Source organism: Drosophila arizonae, chromosome 4, assembly GCF_054131065.1.
Source record: "Drosophila arizonae isolate 15081-1271.41 chromosome 4, UAZ_ARI_1.0, whole genome shotgun sequence".
In the NCBI taxonomy this organism is placed as follows: domain Eukaryota; kingdom Metazoa; phylum Arthropoda; class Insecta; order Diptera; family Drosophilidae; genus Drosophila; species Drosophila arizonae.
The window spans coordinates 17,194,931-17,213,559 of NC_142924.1; the positions used below are offsets into that span (position 1 = coordinate 17,194,931).

Consider the following 18,629-nt stretch of genomic DNA (forward strand, 5'->3'; position numbering starts at 1 on the left):
CGCTCCAATACGAAGATATTCAGCCAGTTGTGGGTTGCCGCTGCGCAGCTGCTGTGGAGTCCACGGTTATGCTTGTGACTCGCTAGCAGTTATTGTTATTGCTTTTGTGGTTGTTGTTGTTGTTGTCTGCGACTGCGCACGCGTCAATTGTGAGCTCAGACGACAGTTACAAATTGTCTGTTTAGGCCCAAAGCCAATGAGAAATGGCTAATGGCCAAAACAAGAGAGAAAAACCTTCGCTTGACGTGGATAACATATTTTGTTATCTTCAGCAATTGCAGCCTCTTAGCCTAAGCCAAGCATTCGTTTATTCATTCATAAATATTTCATATAATTGACTCGCACGACTTTGAAAAACAAATGCGAGTGCACTCGAAATACTCACACGAGTCAAGCCGATGACACCTTCAGGTGTTCAGCTGTTGTTTTTTTTTTTTTTTATATATACAGTCTTAATCTTTTTCTTCTTATATATGTATTTTATGGCATCCGCATTGAACTTGACTTGGGCTAATTAACAAACAAGGTAAAACGTTATGTTGTGTGTGTGTGTGTGTATTCCTTATCTTGTTGACTTGCGGCTTATTTCAGCTCTGATGAGCATGTTAACACAGTTAGCAGGTAGCTGGCAGCTCGTTCTTAAAGCTGAAAAATGGCGCTAAAGTGTGAGATTTGATTGAAGAGATTACTGCCGTTAATATATAAACATATATTTTATATGGTTGATAACAATTCTTTGTAGTCAAAATCTAGATAATATAGAGTGAGTAGGCGAGAGTGTTAATATAAACAATTGCTTCCTTTTAACAGCTGATTAAGCTATTGATTAGATTTAGACGTTAAAAATTTTATAGAAAAATGTTGAAAAGAACGGCGTAATTTCAGCATTTTTTTAAATAAAAGAGATCAATCTTTACTAGTACAAACATAAAGAAAAAATCTAGTTAAAAAAAACTACAAACACTTTCATAACTCAAACAGTTTTATTATATTATAATGAAATACTATTATTTTTAATTTTATTTATTTATTTATTTTGTTATTTTTCTTGCTATTTCAACTTTTACCATGTAAATAAGTTTTCCTTACATTTCAATTCTTCAAGTGCTTACAAACACTTCCCACTGCAAACTTTGTTATTTAATTAATTTAATAAGCAAATATTACAAGCAAACTACCCATAGCAGCTACCAAATAAAATTGCATGCAAAAACCAGTTAAATGCGGTTTGGCCTAAGCCGCCAGAAACTTTATTTCCAATTGGAGCACACGATAGACACTTAACCAGCCAGTTGGCCTTTGGGCTAGGCAAGACTATAGTTAAAAGCTGTTCAAACTGAAAAGACCAAAACAACAAATAATAGCTGCAAACAAGGGGCTGAGCCAAGTAGCTGCTACTACACTGAGTTAGGCTGAAATGAAAGCAAAAAGACTTGAATTGTATGGAAAAGGAAAATTATTGTTATTTAATTTGTATTTTTGTACAGATTATTAGATATTCTATGTTTAAAATTGATCAACTTTATGTAAAAGTGGGAATAAAAAATATAAAAAATAAATTTGCTGAACCTTAAGAAAAGTTTTTATAAATATTTAGATTTTTTATATATGCAATATCGTTTAATTAGTTTAATAGTTTCTAAAAACGGGAAAAAAATAAAAACAAATTTTAAAAGAACTTTGTAGCAATTTAAATGGAGCTAGACTTTAATTTCAAAAAAAAAAAAAATTTTAAAAAAAATATATATATATATATTATTTAATTTAAATTTTTCAAAAACTATTTAGCTTAAATATATGCAAAATTTTAGCAATTTAGTTCATTTTTTTATTTTTTATTTAGTTTTTGTATTATTATTATTATTTTTTTATTTTCCTTAAACGTTTACCCATTTGGTCAAAGAAAAGTGCAAAATAAAAATCTAAATATAGATTAGAAAAACTTTAAAACACTTCAATTGCAATCGACTTTAATTGTTTCGTCATTTGTGATTCTACGGTGCCAATCTATACATATATAATATATATATTGTGTCTAGCTATTGAGTGGGCAAATAATCTCATTACATGTCTCTTTCTGTGCCTTCTCGCTCCTAACACTTGTAATGTGGTTCACCTTCAATGAATGCGCAAATGGCCAATAGCCGGAGCTAACTGCAATAACAGCCAGAACAGAAGAAGAAGTAGGAAAAAAAAAAATAAACTGGATTTGAGCAATTGTCGAGTAACTGAGAGGGTGTAGCTAATGCAAACTGCAAGCTGCAAGCTGCAACTGCAACTGCATACGGCTATGTGCACATGCACATGCATGTAACCCAATTTCAAGACCGCACAAAAAGTGCCAGAAAAATAAAATGAGAAGTAAAACAACGCGCGAAGCAAAAAGGCTTCACTGTGGCCTGGCCAGACCACAAAATGTATTTCACTTTGGTTCAGTGACTTGGCTGGGCTTGGCTGCAAACACGTTATGTACCGCCTGGGGACTTTCATTGAGATCATTCAGTGAAACTGACCAGACCAAAAACCAATGACCAAAACCAGACCAGGCAAACACACATATCGAATCTGGTTTATGGGCATTGTTGGACATGTGTTCGACTCGAACGGGAGGCCAGCTTCCTTGTTCATCCAGGCCAAATTATGAAATGCTGTGCGCGCAAAACGAAAGTGGTGCGAGCTACCCACACCACTGAAAACCACTTCCCGCAGGCACTTCTCTTACGAGCTGAAGTAAAAACTATATAAATAATCAAGATGTTTTCCGCCTGTCCAAATGCTGAATTGCCGTCGTTTAGTGTGCGATTGCAAGCGCTTAACACACAAAGAGTGTCTCTGTCTGCCTCTCTGACTATGTCTCTTGAATGCCTCTACCCACGCCCCTCGTCCAACGCCTGACATATGCGTGGCCATTAAAATTTTAATTGCCCTTGCAACACTCGGCGTAGCTCGCAGCAATGTGCAATGGCTAATAAGGCTTTTCACTAGACGGGATCTGATATGCCCCGATAGGGTAGATCATCCTGCCAACTGCAGTTCGTTGCGAAAGTGAAAGGAATCTTCATGAGTTTGCATATTTAACTGCACTCACTTCGCTTAATATTTCTGGCCGTCTCTTCAGCCAGCTCCACTTGCCAATCGAGTGCTCTTCCCATCGCAAATATTGCATAAACACTTTTGAGGAGCAAATAAAAAAAGTAAAAGTATTGGCGGACATCTCGCAAGGGGCGGAGCTAGGCTCTGCCCTCGGTGAGCGTTTGAGGTCAATGCAGAAATATGAGCTAATAATTGTAATAAATTGACAGTGAGTGTTGAAAGTTAATTGATGTGTGCTGAGGAAATTGAAAGGTCTGCGGTTTGATCAATAGCAATTGCTGATAGTTATATGTATGTAGTTTAATTTAGCTTGACACGATTGGAACAGTCTTTAACTTTATGTTACTTAATTAAAGTTGATAAAAATAAATAAAATAATTTATGATATATTATTAAGTAATAAATATGTAAATATAATAAATATAAAAATAGCCAAAAATTAGGAGCATTTTGTTATTTATATAATAAGTTAATTTCTTATATTCGATATATTCCATATATTTATCTAAAAATTTTTACAATTTTTTTTTTTTTTTTTTTTTTTTTTTTTTTTTTTTTGTGCTTGCTCTTCTGACTATAAAATTTTAGTATTCGCTTATTTATTTTTTGTACATTTATTTATTTTGAGTACATTTTAAAAATATTTGCTGAGCTATATACAGTTAAATTTTATTTTAAGAAAAAAATGAAGACTCCAGTGGTAAAATATATATAGCTCAACTAATATAGAAAACATTTTACTTTAGCAATAATTATAAAGTAACTAGCGGCAGATCAAAGAGTAGAGATCTGGTTTCAATTTCCCTATTAAAAGCGATCTTATTACAATATGCAAGAAGAGCCTGATGAGAGTTCACTAACATGAATGCCATGGCACTGTTTCACTCTCTCTCTCTCTCTTTAACTCTCACTCTGACTCTCCCTCTCTCCATTCTCACTCCTCCTGCAGCACTATAAATGCCTTCAAGATATGCTCCTCTAATTTATTCTTCTTTCTCTTGCAGAACACGATGATATCAATACGCTCCATGGCACCTATCAATATCTGAAGAGCACCGGTCAGGTAAGCTATCAATTTTTTCTATATGCATATATATACCCATACATATATATATGTGTTTTATGATTCGCATTGCCATACATTTGTCGTCAACATATTTGCATTTTGGTTGGCCATAAAAATAAATCGAAATCGACTTCAGCGAAACCATCCAAAACATTCTCAAAAGGTAGCTCTGCTCTGGCTCCTTGGTGTTTGATATTTATTACAATGTGCGTACTTTTGCCTGCTGTTTGCCTCTCACTCTCGCGCGCTCTCTTGCCGTCTCGCTCATCGTATGGGTTGCTCATCGTATGCCATAGCAATCGCTCTCGTTCGCCTGCTCTCGCTCTCTCTCTCCCACTCTCTCTCTCTCTCTGTCTTTGTCATACACGCATACACATACCACACATACACTTGCACCCACACATACATATACACATATATACAATAAATTAGAACTTTAGTTAGTCCTTAGCGCTCGCTCTCCTGCTCAGGCTGTGACTCTTACTCTGCTCTATCTCTTTCTCTCTCTCCCTGTCTGTCTCTCTCCTCCTTACACTAACACAACAACAACACTTTGACTCAGTCTTGGAATTTTTGTTAGCGCAGTTATTTTAGTCGTTTTTTTTTTTGCAATTAAATTTTGATTGAGTTAGTGCCAGATGCGCCAGTTGCATCATAGAAATGATAGAAATTCGATTAATAATTATGAAACGTAAACGCGTAAAAGGTAAGTCCACGACTAGGATTTTCATTTAGCCAAGTGTCAGTTGCGCAAATTGCGTCGCTGACGCCGATGGGTTTATAGGCAAATAAAAAGATACAAAAATAAAACAGAGAGTGTGCCCAGATGCCTGTTGCGTGTTGCCCCGAGTCTGATGCATAATACAGGTTGCCTATTGCCCCACAGCCCAACTGTGCCTGTTGCTTCAATTGAAATCCGCTTATAGCCTCCATCTCTGCCTAAATATGTATGTGTGTTCCATTTACTTATGTACTTGTTGTGCTACCCACTCGTCTCTCCTGTGTCCCGTATTCGTTTGTGTGTGATTGTGACAACAACAACAACAACACTTGGACCACTGCATTGCCATTTTTCGCAATCCGGCAGCTACAACACCTGACCAGCTCTGCCCAGGTGAACAACACGCCGCGAGCTCAACTGGATACACTATTCTTCAATCGAGTGCCAAAGGCGGGCAGCCAGAAGCTGATGGCGCTGCTGAAGCTGTTGGCCCAGCGCAACAATTTCCAGGCGCGTCGCGATCCGAAACAGCTATACGAAACGATACTCATGGATACCGGCTTTGCACGCCATCTATTAGAGGCCGAGATACTCAATTGCAGCACTGCCAATTCGTATACCAAGCACATGGCCTTTCTCAACTTCACCGAGTTCGGACACCCCTGGCCCATCTATATAAATCTTGTGCGGGATCCGATCGAGAGGCTGGTCAGCTGGTTCTACTACGCGCGCGCGCCCTGGTATCTGGCCGATCGTGTCAACACCTTTGGCAGCAAGTTCAAAGTGCCATCATTGCAGTGGCTCAAAAAGGATTTCAATCGCTGTCTTCTCACACACGATCCGGAGTGTGTGTACGAGCAGCTGGATATGGAGCACTTGGACGATCATAGAAGACAAACCCTGTTCTTCTGTGGCCAACAGGCGAAGCTCTGCATGTGAGTAGATGAGCGAATATTGGCAGGAGGCATGCTCGATCAGTTTTGGGTGACAAAAGTCTGATTGATATAAGGAATGTGAAATTGCACTTGGGTTGATTAGAGAAACTTGATATAAGGAATGTGAAATTGCACTTGGGTTGATTAGAGAAAACTTTGTAAATGACACTCTTTGATCTTGATATACAAGCTTTGGATAATTGATATTTTAGATGATCAATATTATCATATTAGAATATTAGAATTTTTTTATATTTAGTTGTGTAGAGAAAATGATATGTATGTTAGTTGAGAAATCTTTGATCTTACTGAATAAGCTATGGATGATACCAATTGTATAATTATAATTATTACTTGAGAAAATTTTAATATAGTACTTGTGAAATTAATATATAATACATATACATATGTTATAATGTATATATTATTATATATATTGTCATAACGGGTTTTAAAGATTTTTTGTGAAATATAAATCAATGTTAAATATTAAAAGACTAAATAATTGAGAAAAAAAAAAAGAAATTTAGTTTTTAAACATTTTTCTTTTTTTATTTATTTATTTTTTTTTTTAAGATTTAGTGTATTTATCAAGGTATTTACCTTGAAGATTTTTTAGATAATTTAGGTAACAAATTATACTAAAAAATTATTGTTTTAATCATATAAACTGAAAAAAATAAGGAGTAGATGAAATAGATTACTCACATGTTGTCATATGAATATAAGAAATATCAAAATATTTACTCGATTCGGAAAAGGAGAATAGTGCTAAATTCCATTCCTTAAACATCATACGGCTTCGAGTCACTCCCAACTCGTCGAGCAGCTCTCGCAGCGCAGCCATGCTCACCTCAACCCCCCCGTTCGCAGGCCCTTCAACTCCCGGTCGGCCATGCAGCAGGCCAAGCGGAATGTGGAGCAGCACTACGCCGTGGTGGGCACCTGGGAGGATACGAATACAACGCTCCGTGTGCTGGAGGCATATATACCTAGATATTTCGCCGGCGCCACAGACCTCTACTATGCCATGCCGAGCAATATGGAAAATGTGAATCGGAACGCCTTCAGACCCGCCCTCAGCGAGCAGGCGCGCGCCCTGCTCAGTCGCAATCTGACGCAGGAAATCGAGTTCTATCAGTTTGTCAGGCAGCGTCTGAATAAGCAGTTTATAGCAGTGCAGCAAATGGCGCAGAGTTCGAACAATTAGCGCATAAGATTTCAAGAATAAAATCTACTCTAACTTTCGGCCAGCCTGGGCCCTTTCAAAACTCTCAAAACTCTTCTAACTGTTTAGTGTGTTGCTTGAAACTGGAACTGGGCATGGGATCTACATACAGCTTAGATCTTTAACAAAAAAAAAAAAAACAAAACCTACTCCAGCTACATGGCCGCAATGGCCACTCGCGCGAGATGATGCACGATGAACTGGACAATCATCGCATAGCGCATACATCGCATAATCATCTGCACAAGGCCGGGCACGACAGGCAGCTGGCGATGCCAAGGAATGACGATGACGATGATTTATACGATGATGAAGCTAATGATGATGATGATGAGGCTGGATTTAATTTGGCAGCAGATGCGCTGAACAACACCAAAAAGGCGGAGGCGGACTTTGTCTTCTTCAATCGCGTGCCCAAAGTGGGCAGCCAGTCGCTAATGGAGCTGATGCGTCGCCTGGGCAAGATCAACGGCTTTGTGCACGCGCGCAACAAGGGCAGCGTCAGGGAGACCATTATGCTGCCCAAGGAGGGCCAGAAGACTCTGATCGGCGATCTGCTGACACGGCCCAAGCCGCACGTCTACAGCCAGCACATAGCCTACATCAATTTCACCCGCTTCCAGATGCCACGCCCCATCTATATAAATCTGGTGCGAGATCCCATCGAGCGCATCATCAGCTGGCATTACTATGTCCGGGCGCGCTGGTACTACAACGACATGAAGGCCAAGCTGGGCGAAGATGCGATCAAAATGCCATCGGACGAGTTCCTCAACCTGGACCTGGACACCTGTGTGCGCAATCACGATCCGCACTGCACCTTCGAGCAGATGCAGGTGAAGAATCCCGCGGGTGATCATCGCCGACAGACACTGTTCTTCTGCGGCATGAACAGGAAGCTGTGCATGTAAGTAGTCAAGGCAGGGCAGGGCTCGGAGCTACAGCTCTCACTGAATCTCTCCATTCCCGAGTCAGGCCCTTCAATTCGCCCGTGGCCATGCAGAAGGCCAAGCACACTGTGGAGTCGGAGTACGCCGTGGTGGGCACCTGGGAGGATACAAACATCACACTGACCGTGCTGGAGCACTATATACCGCGTTATTTTCGGCACGCCAAGGTGGCCTATTATCGTAAGCTCCATTTGAGTTATATTTTGAATGCTGAGATCGGATTCCTAAACTTTGCGTCGCTTTTGCAGTGGGTGAGGAGCGTTTGTCCCGCATCAATCGCAACAATGTCACGCGCATCGTGAGCGACGAGACGCGCCAGATTCTGCGCAAGAATCTGACAAACGAAATCGAGTTCTATGAGTTCTGCAAACAGCGTCTCTATCTGCAGTATGCAGCGCTTGGGAATGGCAAACGCTTTGGCGACGATGACTATTTGCTGATGCCGGAGATGCACGGCGACGATGCTAAAGACGACTCTGAGTATTAAACAGACGTGCATATATATATGTGTATACATATTTTGTAAATATATGCTCGCATAAACTAAGCTTCAATAAATTCCTAAATACCTTAACATATATGTTGACTCTCGGAATCTTACCAACGCAATCTGTTTATAAAGTTTTTTGTATGACTCTATCTCTCTCACTCTCTCTCTCTCTCTCTCTCTCTCTCTCTCTCTCTCTCTCTCTCAATGTTTGTTATACCCTCGGCCAAGTGAAGTATATCACCTAATATATATTTCAGGGTATATTAGTTCTTTATATAATAAGTAGTGGGAGCCGTGGCACAGCCCTCAGTACTATAAATGGAGTGAATCTGTCTGACCGTCCATAAGAGACCTGAAAGACTTCGAATTGTAAAAGTTTATAATTTTTTGCTTTCTTATATTTTACCATCGATAATTTGACTTCACTTTTTCAAGCATAACTTAAATATCGTTAGATATTCAGATATTCGATTTTTTTTCAATGTTCATTCCCTTTTCTTGCTCTCGATAAAATTGAAAATGGGATTTTGTTTTTGAAGCGTGGCTTGTTCACCATTAAATTTATTTGTTAAAATTAGATAATTTTTAAATTTAAAATATCACCACACAAACAAATTTACAAAAGTATATGTATTTAAAAAATACTAGATATTTTACAAAGTACATATATATAAATGTCATTATTATGTTCCGAAAGTTTGTTTAAAAAAGTTCATTTACAAAACAACAAATATTTTATTAATGTATAAAACTCAAGCGCAGTTGCTGCACAGTGAGCAGCGCATGTGAGTGAATTTGAGTGTGTGTATGAATATATTCTTCATTATGAATGTATTAAGGAAACTTGACAAATCGTCTGTTCGCTGGCTATAGGGCGTCAAAATAAATCTATTGTAAGCTACGCGGAATAGTATTAGGATATTAAATATCTGCTTTAATAGCTATGATATCAAATTAGATCTAAGCTATGCCCATATAAGATCTGAGACCATCGCGCCGAGCTCAGATTAGAAGTAATATTGTATGTGAGATTAGAGCTGTGATCTTTGATTTGATATGAAGCCTCTATATAGGATATCTGAGAAAAATTCTAAAAACTCTGAGCGAATATCTCATCTCTTCTTTGATATAAAATTGTTGTAATGCAAATCAGAGATTTGCTTTTAATCTAATACGACTGCAAAGCTCTTCATGTAGAATGCTGATCTCTGATCTCTTTCAAAAGTAGTTTTGATACCTGCCAGATTACTTCACTTGGGATCACAACTTCTTCAACTCTTCCACTAACTCGCTTCGCTTAGCCCGGCCCATGCCACAGCGCGCATGATTCGCATGACTAGCAATTCTTTTGTCTTCCGTTCAAGCTGGGTACTCTGACAGCGGCTCAACTGAACAATACACCGAAAGCTGAACGCGAATTCATATTGTTCAATCGCCTAGAGAAGGTGGGCAGTCAGAGTATGACAAAGCTGTTGGGTCATTTGGGAGAATTACACGGTTATGTTACCTATCGCAACGAGATACCGCCCGCCAAGAAGATTGTGTACAACTACGAAGAGGAGAAGGCCTTTGCCGAGGAGCTGCTAGAGCTGGAGGAGCCATCGGCCTATGTAGAGCATACGAATTGGATCAATTTCACGGAGCACGATATGCCCAGACCAATTTACATAAATCTGGTGAGGCATCCCATTCAGAAGGTGATCAGTGCGTATTACTATCATCGCCATCCCATGATCTATGCCAATAGCCTGTTGCGTAATCCGAATAAGCCCACTGAGAAAAGGGAGTTCTTCGAGCGGTCCTTCAACGATTGCGTTCGACAGCGCATTGCCCCCGAATGTGTGTTCGATCCACATTTGCCCTACAACGGCGATTGGCGGCGATTCACACTGCATTTGTGTGGCAATCAGAATGTTTGCACGTAGGTAATTGGCCACTTAGTGGACGGGCTATTGGTTTAATTGCTGCCATTCTCTAGGCACTTCAACTCGGAGATGGCCACCCAAATCGCCAAGTTGCATGTGGAAAAGGAATATGCCGTGGTGGGCAGCTGGGAGGACACGAATATCACGTTGGCCGTGCTGGAGGCATATATACCTCGTTTCTTTGCCGATGCCACAAATCAGTATTATTGTAGGTCCATTCGCACTCTCTCTTGACTTCTCCTAATGTCCTTTTTTCCATGTTGTTTGTGTGTGTGTGTGTATGTGTGTGTGTACAGCGCATCAGGAGAAATTTATGATAAACTCCACGCCGCACGACAGCCATCTAGATGAGGATGTGGAGGCCTATCTGAAGCAACAGTTTGCCTACGAAATTGAGCTCTATCACTTTTGCAAGCAACGTCTCTATAAGCAGTATATAGCCATCAGGAAGCAAGCAGAACAAGGGCAGGAGCATAGCTCGGCTGAAAATAAACAGAAGTAATACTCAAGCGATTTAGAATTTATACTCATGAAATCGATAACTTTAAAGTAAACAGTCAATGAAAAAAAAACAAAAAAAATTAACAAATTTAGTATTATTCTTATTTTTATTCATTTCAAAAAATTCTGAATTGATTCATCTTAATTTCGAAATCTAGTATTATAATATAATTATTATAATTATATAAACAAAATGTGAAGAAAATTTCAAGCGAGTCTTTTCCATTTTCCGCTACTAATCTGAAGTTGGGTTTCGGCTAGTCGCTTGCTGCTTGCACTCACTGTGATGCGATGCGTATTTAAGGGCTCTCGAACGGTACTTGCAGATCCTGCAGCTGAATGCGAATGAATTGAATAATACCAAGAACGCAGAGATCGATGTGCTCTTCTATAATCGTGTGCCCAAAACGGGCAGCATCCAGCTGATTGAGCTGATGCGTGCGCTGGGCAAGGTGCACGACTATGATGTGGAGAAAGATCCACAAAATGGCGGCATTCGAGCGTTGCTCGACAGCGCCGAGGAGGCTGACTGGATAGATAATATCGTGAGTCTCGAGGATGGCACCGTCTTTGCCAGCCACGTTAACTATCTGAACTTCACCAAGTACGAACAGCCGCGACCCATTTACATCAATATGGTGCGCGATCCGGTGGATCGTGTCATCAGTTGGTATTATTATATACGCGCCCCGTGGATCTTTGTGCCCGGCCGGCGGCGCAACAATCGCCAAATGCCCAATCCCCAGTGGGTGAACACCGAGTTCGATCAGTGTGTGCTGAGCGGCGAGAAGGCCTGCACCTACATTGAGGGCTCGCTGCTGGAGCGTGTGGGCGACCATCGCCGGCAGACCCTCTTCTTCTGCGGCCACAATGAGTTCAAGTGCACGTGAGTGTGATGAAATGTCTTAGTTGTCGTTCAGTTTCCACTTCCACGTTCCGTACCCCTAACCGCAGACCCTTCAATTCGCGCCTGGCCCTGCAGCTGGCCAAGCAGAATGTGGAACGCGAATATGCGGTCGTGGGCACCTGGGAGCACACCAACGAAACCCTCGCCGTCCTGGAGGCCTATGTGCCGCGCTACTTTGCGGACGCCTCCAAAATGTACTACTGTAAGTCCAGAGACGATTGCGATCGAAATTATGGCCTGCCTAATGATTACATGATTTACAGCGGGTCTTCACGCGACCAAAGCGAATGACAATCCAATGAAGCCTCACATTAGTGAGGACATCTTGAATATGGTGCGACGCAATTTTACGCGCGAAATCGAATTCTATCAATTCTGTCGCCAGCGACTGCACAAACAATATCTGGCACTAAAACTCAATGATTTGATGCGTGTGGATAATAGTTTAGCGGAGCTGAAGGCGGGCAACGAACTGGCCATCAGGGATTAGCTAGTGCAGCACTTAGTCTAGATATAGCATCAAATTTTCGCAATTTATTTTAATAAAAAATTGAAAAAGAAACTGATAATTTATAATTAAAATTATTTTAAAAGGATTACTCATTGAACTTTAGTATTTCTTAAAGCACAACAGCTGAGAGGATCAAAATGTTGAAATCGATTTAGCAACATTTAGTACCCCTCGTTTAATTCCTGGTCTCAAATTTAGTCGACTTCATATATAAAGGCTATAATTTTTGCATATTATAATAAAAATGAAGGAAATACTCCTTTTTTTTTTTTTGCTCATGTACTCTAAAATATTTTAAAGTGTTTTTTTTTTTTTTTTTTTTTTTTTTTGTAACGAGGCTGAACAACTTTTTAAGCTATAATTACTCAAATTATTATTATAAATAATTTTTTTTTTTTTATTATTTTAATTAAATTTTTTTTTTTTTTTTTTAATAAATCATTATTATAATTGAGTGTTAAATTCTTGCCAATTAAATTTTGAAAGAGAAATGTTTTAAGGAATTATATATTTTAAAACCTTTAGTTGAATTCCTAGTCTTAGAGACAGTCGACTTCATTTGTTCAGACTTATGCCAGTATTTAAATAAAAAATTAAACAGTTCCATTTTTTATTTAAAATATTCGCAATTAGTAATATAACTTTAATTTTTTTGTTCGAACTTTTCATTTATGAAACAGAGCTATATATTTGCTAAGCTATTAGAAAAGATATTGATGTAGGAATTTCTCTAAAGTCTTGGTCTCAAAGTCCCTTCATTTTATGAACTAAAAAATCTATGCTGTCACTTTATTTGCTCTCGCTGAACTGCTTCGAACGTGTTATGGGCTCTGCCTCTGCCATTAACTTGGCTCTTACTCCGGGACTACCAGAGTTGAAAGTTAATATAAAACCGATCTGCAGCTGCAACGTCTCAGTGCCGACCGCCTGAACAATACAAAAAACGCTGAAGTCGAGGTGTTGTTCTTCAATCGTGCCGCCAAGGTGGGCAGCGAGGCAATGCTGGAGCTGTTCATAGCATTGGTGGACTATAACGATGACCTGGAACTGGAGCGCAGCGGCTTGCGTGAGCCGACCGTGAGGCAAATGACCAAACGGGAGCAACGCGAGGCAGCGGAGCTGGTGGCTGGACTGGACGAGGGCACCTTTTACATACGGCACATCAATTGGCTGGACTTTAGCGAGTTCGATTTGCCGCTGCCGATCTACATAAACATGGTGAGGGATCCGGTGGAGCGTGTGATCAGCTGGTTCTACTATGCGCGCAGCTCGTACAAGAATGCCATCGAGTATCGCAAGTCGCCGAATAAGAAAATCAAGCCCGAGTCCTGGTACAAGAAGAACTTCAATGACTGTGTGCGCAGTGGCGATCCCGAGTGCCAGTACGTGCCGCATACGGTCAAGGACTTCATACCGAACTTCAAGCGGCAATCCCTGTTCTATTGCGGCCATCACGACGATTGTCTGTAAGTAGCCGGAAGGGTTTCCCCACTCTGAGCGAATCGCCTTCAAACGTCCGTCCACTTTGCAGTCCCTTCAACTCGCCCACCGCCGTGCAAATGGCCAAGGAGCATGTGGAGCGGGATTACGCCGTGGTGGGCAGCTGGGAGGATACAAACATAACGCTGACAGTCTTGGAGCGCTACATACCACGATTCTTTCGCGGCGCGAAGCTGATGTATGAAAGTAGGTTGACGGCATTTCACTAGCCAAAAAAAAAAACGCTGACTCTAATGGTTTCTTCTTCTTCATTCCTTCCCTCTCCCCTTCCCCCTTCCCTCCTCCCCCTTCCCCTACCAATTAGTGCACACTAACAAGATCACGAATCGGAATAAGAACAAGCGTAAGCCCTACATTGAGCCCGAGGTCAAGGAAATGATTAGACGTAATTTCACACACGAATACGAGTTCTATCATTTCTGCAAGCAGCGTTTGTACAAGCAATATTTGGCCCTCAATCTGCATGAGTTGGAGAAGCATGGACTGTTGAATTAGTTGGGTCTAGCGGGCTGCAACTGTGTAGTAAATGATTAAATCAAAGCCAGATAATTACATTTATTAGTAGAATAAAAACAAAAACAAACTAAATATCCGAATTCTCATTTTGTGTCTAATCCTAAATGTTTCTGTGTGTGTGTGTCAGCTGCACTTCCTCTAATCCTTATCCCTCTATCCCCACTCCCCACTCCTGCCAGCTGCAAGATCTGACACCGTCATACCTTAACAACACGCCCAAAGCCGAAATGGATCGCATTTTCTTCACACGCTGCGCCAAAGTGGGCAGCGAATCGCTGCTGGAATTCATGGAGGACCTACAGGACGTCAATAACTTTGAAGTCGATTATTTGGGCCTGAAGAAAAGCGGTCCCCGTATTCTCACGCCCAAGCAACAATCTAAACGTGCTAGACACATTTTCAATCAAGCACCAGGCACCGTTTACATTGAGCACACCTCGTGGATCGATTTCCACCACTACAACCTGCCCAAGCCCATCTTTATAAACCTAGTGCGTGACCCAGTAGAGCGCATGATCAGCTGGTATTACTATGTGCGCAATTCCTACCTCAATGCCATATTCTATCGCAAACATCCGACGGCCACCATCAAACCCGTTGATTGGTACAAGAAGAGCTTCAACGACTGCGTCCGCAATGGCGACGCCGAATGCCAATACGTGCCGGAGACGGTGAAGGACTATGTGGGCAACTATAAGCGACAGTCGCTGTTCTTCTGCGGTCATGATCGGGACTGTCTGTGAGTAGTCTGCTGGGGTAGCTATTCTGGTAGTTCTCAGAGGTAGTCCTCTGACATAGCTTTCGGAAGTAGCGCTTCAGGGTAATCCTTCAGGGTAGTCCTTCGAGGTAATCCTTCAGAGTAATCCCTTGGGGTAATCCTTCGGGGTAATCCCTCGGGGTAATTCCTTGGGGTAATCCCTCAGGGATAGCCCTCAGCGATAGCCCTCTGAGATAGCCCTCAGGGATAGCCCTCTGGGGTAGCCCTCTGGGATAGCCCTCTGGGATAGCCCTCTGGGATAGCCCTCTGGGATAGCCCTCTGGGATAGCCCTCTAAGGTAGCCCTCTGAGGTAGCCCTGTGGGATAGCCCTCTGAGTCCTTCAACCCAAAATATACCTCACTTGTGTTACCAATTGTTAATGGTTTAAGCCAACACAACATTTCTCTAAAGCCACATGCCTAATGCTTGCAGACCCTTCGACTCGCCGCTGGCCATACAAATAGCCAAACGCAGGGTTGAGGAGGAGTATGCGGTTGTGGGCACCTGGGAGGAGACAAACATAACCCTAACCGTGCTGGAACACTATATACCCCGATACTTTGCGCGTGCCACAAAGCTATATCCATGTAAGAGATTCCACACAAGTAAAGCCGAACGAGCTGAAGTCAAACATTTTACTTTTTGCAGTGTATCAGAATTCGCTACAGAATCGCAATCGTAACAATCGAAAGCCAAAAGTCGATGCAGACGTTAAGGCTATGGTCAGGCGTAATTTTACCCACGAATATGATTTCTACTATTTCTGCAAGCAGCGTCTCTTTAAGCAGTACATAGCTCTAAAGCGAGCTGAGCTGGAGCGACTCAATTTTGGTTAGATCCGAAGGAGTAATCGAATAGCAAGCAATTACAGCGTTTATCTCAGCAAATCCAAAGTTACCTATAAATACATACGCATATTTTGATCTACAAATAAAAGACTTTTGATTGTTAACACAAAATATTTTAGATATTAAGTTTTCTATACCCTGAATCTATTGAATGTGGAAAATCAGTGCATTGTTTCTTAAATATATTTATATATTATATATAATATATAAGTATTATCGCTGTGTCAGTTAGCGGAGCTCGCGCCTATGCTTATCTGTGTTTGTGTGTGTGCAAGTATTTTTTGTTATATATGCAGAATAGCAGCTGAAAAGAAATGCAATTTCAGCTCTTCGCAAAGTTCAGGTTATCTCTTAGTCCAACAGTCCCACATAGAGTCTAATTTCATTGCACATTTTATTTGTGACTCACCCTATGCTTAATCGCAATTATCTGTGTCGTGTTGGGCCTACAATTATCGAAAACAATATCTAGCAACCGAATTCTCTCTTAGCTAGTCAATGTTACGACGCTCCGGCTGAACAATACACGATGTGCTCGACGTCGCGTCGTCTTCTTCAATCGTCCGACTCGGGTGGGCACAGAGGTAATGCTTCCACTGCTGAGCCTGCTCTCCAAGCATAACGATGTGAATCTGGTGCTCAAGGGACCGGTGCGAAAGAAGAGTCTCATGCGCACGGCCAAGCAGGAGAGGATTGAGACGCGTTTCGTCAGTCGACTGGAGACTGATTCGCTCTATGTGGCGCATGGGAATTGGATCGACTTTGCGGAATATAATCGACGCAAACCCATTTACATATCCCTAGTGCGGGATCCCGTGGAGCGCATGATCGATAATTATTATCAGCAGCGCACGCTGAAGAAGCAGATCATAAGTCGCAACATCTATCCGGCCTACCCGCAGCACCCAGATGCCTGGTACAAGCAGAGCTTCAATGAGTGCGTGCGTCGTGCCAGTCCCGAGTGCCAATACATCGAATATTCGATGAGGGATGAGGTGGTGGACTTCAAGAGGCAATCCCTGTTCTTTTGCGGCAATGACATCGATTGCTTGTGAGTACAGCTTAAGATCGGACTAAGAATCCAGTAAAACTTAGCCAACTGCAGACCCTTTAATACGCGCTACGGAGTGCAAAAGGCCAAACGGAATGTGGAGAAGGAATACTCCGTGGTGGGCACATGGGAACAGCCAAACATTACGCTCACCGTATTGGAGAAGTACGTGCCACGTTATTTCAATCATGCGCTGACGCTGTTCAACTGTAGGTTACCCTTATAGCATACCCAAAACCCAATACCCGTTCCCACCTTCTCTTTGTCTCTCTTTCTCCCTTTTTCCCTCTTCGCAGTGCACAAGCAAAGCTACAGCACCTTCCGTCGCTACGCCGTGGATGCCGATGTTTGGGCCATGGTAAGGCGCAATTTTAGCCGGGAATATGATTTCTATAATTTCTGCAAACAGCGTCTATATAAACAGTATTTGGCACTGAAACTGGAGAAGAGCTTGAATTGAAGGGGGATAAACAAATACAATTCTCAATGTATACCAAAAATAAAATTTAAAACAAATACATATGCAACAAAAATTGAATTAGATATATTTTTTAAAGAAGCTTTTAATAATAATACCATATGAAGTAAAAAATATGTAAAAGTAATAAAATTTTTACATTTTATTATTTTTAATAAATAAAAATTCATAGTATAAATAAAAGATGAATTATAAAAATATATGATATAATAATTATTAATATGTACAATTTTGTATACTTAAAAAAAAAATAATAATAAAATAATAATAGTATTAATAAATATTAATAACAATATTATATCTTACAACTTTAAAGCTTTAAATGTTAAACGGACTTGTCTCTCAACAGTTAGCTTTGCAGCTTTATGTTGCAAAAGCTCCCCCCACCCCTTTCAGCACAAAAGTTAAGATTTATAGAGTCTGTGAAATTATTTAGATACGAATTAAATATCAAACACCAAGGAACATGAGGTAACTATGTTTGAAGCTAATAAGAAATGGCAAAAAAAAAAAATTTAAAAAAAAAATCTCTTTCCCCCTCCTCATTCATCTCTTCCATGTTCTAACACTCTCCATTTCTCTTACATCAGATGGCCACGCTGAACGTGCGCGATCTGAACAACACGCGCAAGGCTCAAATGGAGCTGGTCTTCTTCAATCGTGTGCCCAAAGTGGGCAGCCAGACATTTATGGAGCTGCTGCGCCGGCTGTCGGAGCGCAACAACTTTCAGTTTCATCGCGATGCCGTCCAGAAGGTGGAGACCATACGCCTGGCCGAGGATCAGCAGCAGGAAATGGCCGAGGTAATCAGCGAGCTGCCCGAGCCGTCCGTCTTCATCAAGCACGTCTGCTACACCAACTTCACCAAGTTCAATCTGCCCACGCCCATTTATCTGAATGTGGTGCGCGATCCGGTGGAGCGTGTGATTAGCTGGTTCTACTATGTGCGCGCCCCGTGGTATTTCGTGGAGCGCAAGGCCGCCTTCCCCGACCTACCCCTGCCGCATCCAGCCTGGCTGAAGAAGGACTTCGAGACCTGCGTGCTCAGCGGCGATCAGGAGTGCACCTACACGCAGGGCGTGACGGTCGAGGGCATTGGCGATCATCGGCGCCAGAGCTTGTTCTTCTGTGGCCACGACTACGAGTGCACG

The 18,629-nt window shown here is 41.3% G+C and overlaps 5 protein-coding genes across 8 annotated transcripts in view; all 5 read left to right on the forward strand.

Annotated features, from left to right (window-relative positions):
* Positions 1–18,629, forward strand: part of LOC149269297 (uronyl 2-sulfotransferase homolog pip-like) — a 54,798-nt gene that overhangs the window by 35,943 nt on the left and 226 nt on the right. Inside the window, exons 3-6 of one of the 4 annotated variants that reach the window (XM_089468367.1) lie at positions 4,098–4,156; positions 7,199–7,950; positions 8,019–8,173; positions 8,242–8,571. In XM_089468367.1, coding sequence (XP_089324493.1) covers positions 4,098–4,156; positions 7,199–7,950; positions 8,019–8,173; positions 8,242–8,480 — 1,205 coding nt within the window. In that variant the 3' untranslated portion in view covers positions 8,481–8,571. Of the gene's footprint in view, positions 1–4,097; positions 4,157–5,246; positions 5,816–6,688; positions 7,175–7,198; positions 7,951–8,018; positions 8,174–8,241; positions 8,572–11,235; positions 11,796–11,863; positions 12,019–12,079; positions 12,632–18,068; position 18,629 lie in introns of those variants that run through there. The other 3 variants (XM_089468368.1, XM_089468370.1, XM_089468371.1) reach the window with 3 other exon arrangements.
* Positions 9,793–11,222, forward strand: LOC149269300 (uronyl 2-sulfotransferase homolog pip-like). Its single transcript, XM_089467005.1, has 4 exons — positions 9,793–9,804; positions 9,848–10,404; positions 10,462–10,616; positions 10,705–11,222. Exons 1-4 carry the CDS (start codon positions 9,793–9,795, stop codon positions 10,908–10,910), a joined length of 930 nt encoding a protein of 309 aa, XP_089323131.1. The 3' UTR covers positions 10,911–11,222.
* On the forward strand, positions 12,899–14,415 carry LOC149269301 (uronyl 2-sulfotransferase homolog pip-like). The gene is made up of 4 exons (XM_089467006.1): positions 12,899–12,904; positions 13,231–13,793; positions 13,859–14,013; positions 14,132–14,415. The coding sequence occupies exons 1-4, from the start codon at positions 12,899–12,901 to the stop codon at positions 14,320–14,322; spliced, it is 915 nt and encodes a 304-aa protein (XP_089323132.1). The 3' UTR covers positions 14,323–14,415.
* LOC149269302 (uronyl 2-sulfotransferase homolog pip-like) lies at positions 14,448–16,434 on the forward strand. The gene is made up of 4 exons (XM_089467008.1): positions 14,448–14,459; positions 14,523–15,082; positions 15,534–15,688; positions 15,750–16,434. Exons 1-4 carry the CDS (start codon positions 14,448–14,450, stop codon positions 15,935–15,937), a joined length of 915 nt encoding a protein of 304 aa, XP_089323134.1. The 3' UTR covers positions 15,938–16,434.
* On the forward strand, positions 16,537–18,059 carry LOC149269303 (uronyl 2-sulfotransferase homolog pip-like). Its single transcript, XM_089467010.1, has 3 exons — positions 16,537–17,000; positions 17,055–17,209; positions 17,297–18,059. Exons 1-3 carry the CDS (start codon positions 16,537–16,539, stop codon positions 17,458–17,460), a joined length of 783 nt encoding a protein of 260 aa, XP_089323136.1. The 3' UTR covers positions 17,461–18,059.

Excerpts from the sequence above, each read along its gene's own strand:
- LOC149269300 (XM_089467005.1), top strand. Across the intron at positions 10,405-10,461 it reads GGCAATCAGAATGTTTGCAC|GCACTTCAACTCGGAGATGG; the intron begins GTAGGTAATTGG and ends GCCATTCTCTAG. Across the intron at positions 10,617-10,704 it reads TGCCACAAATCAGTATTATT|CGCATCAGGAGAAATTTATG; the intron begins GTAGGTCCATTC and ends GTGTGTGTACAG.
- LOC149269301 (XM_089467006.1), top strand. Across the intron at positions 13,794-13,858 it reads GGCCATCACGACGATTGTCT|TCCCTTCAACTCGCCCACCG; the intron begins GTAAGTAGCCGG and ends TCCACTTTGCAG. Across the intron at positions 14,014-14,131 it reads CGCGAAGCTGATGTATGAAA|TGCACACTAACAAGATCACG; the intron begins GTAGGTTGACGG and ends CCTACCAATTAG.
- LOC149269302 (XM_089467008.1), top strand. Across the intron at positions 15,083-15,533 it reads GGTCATGATCGGGACTGTCT|ACCCTTCGACTCGCCGCTGG; the intron begins GTGAGTAGTCTG and ends TAATGCTTGCAG. Across the intron at positions 15,689-15,749 it reads TGCCACAAAGCTATATCCAT|TGTATCAGAATTCGCTACAG; the intron begins GTAAGAGATTCC and ends TACTTTTTGCAG.
- LOC149269303 (XM_089467010.1), top strand. The coding sequence starts at position 16,537 with ATGCTTCCACTGCTGAGCCTGCTCTCCAAGCATAACGATGTGAATCTG. Across the intron at positions 17,001-17,054 it reads GGCAATGACATCGATTGCTT|ACCCTTTAATACGCGCTACG; the intron begins GTGAGTACAGCT and ends AGCCAACTGCAG. Across the intron at positions 17,210-17,296 it reads TGCGCTGACGCTGTTCAACT|TGCACAAGCAAAGCTACAGC; the intron begins GTAGGTTACCCT and ends CCCTCTTCGCAG.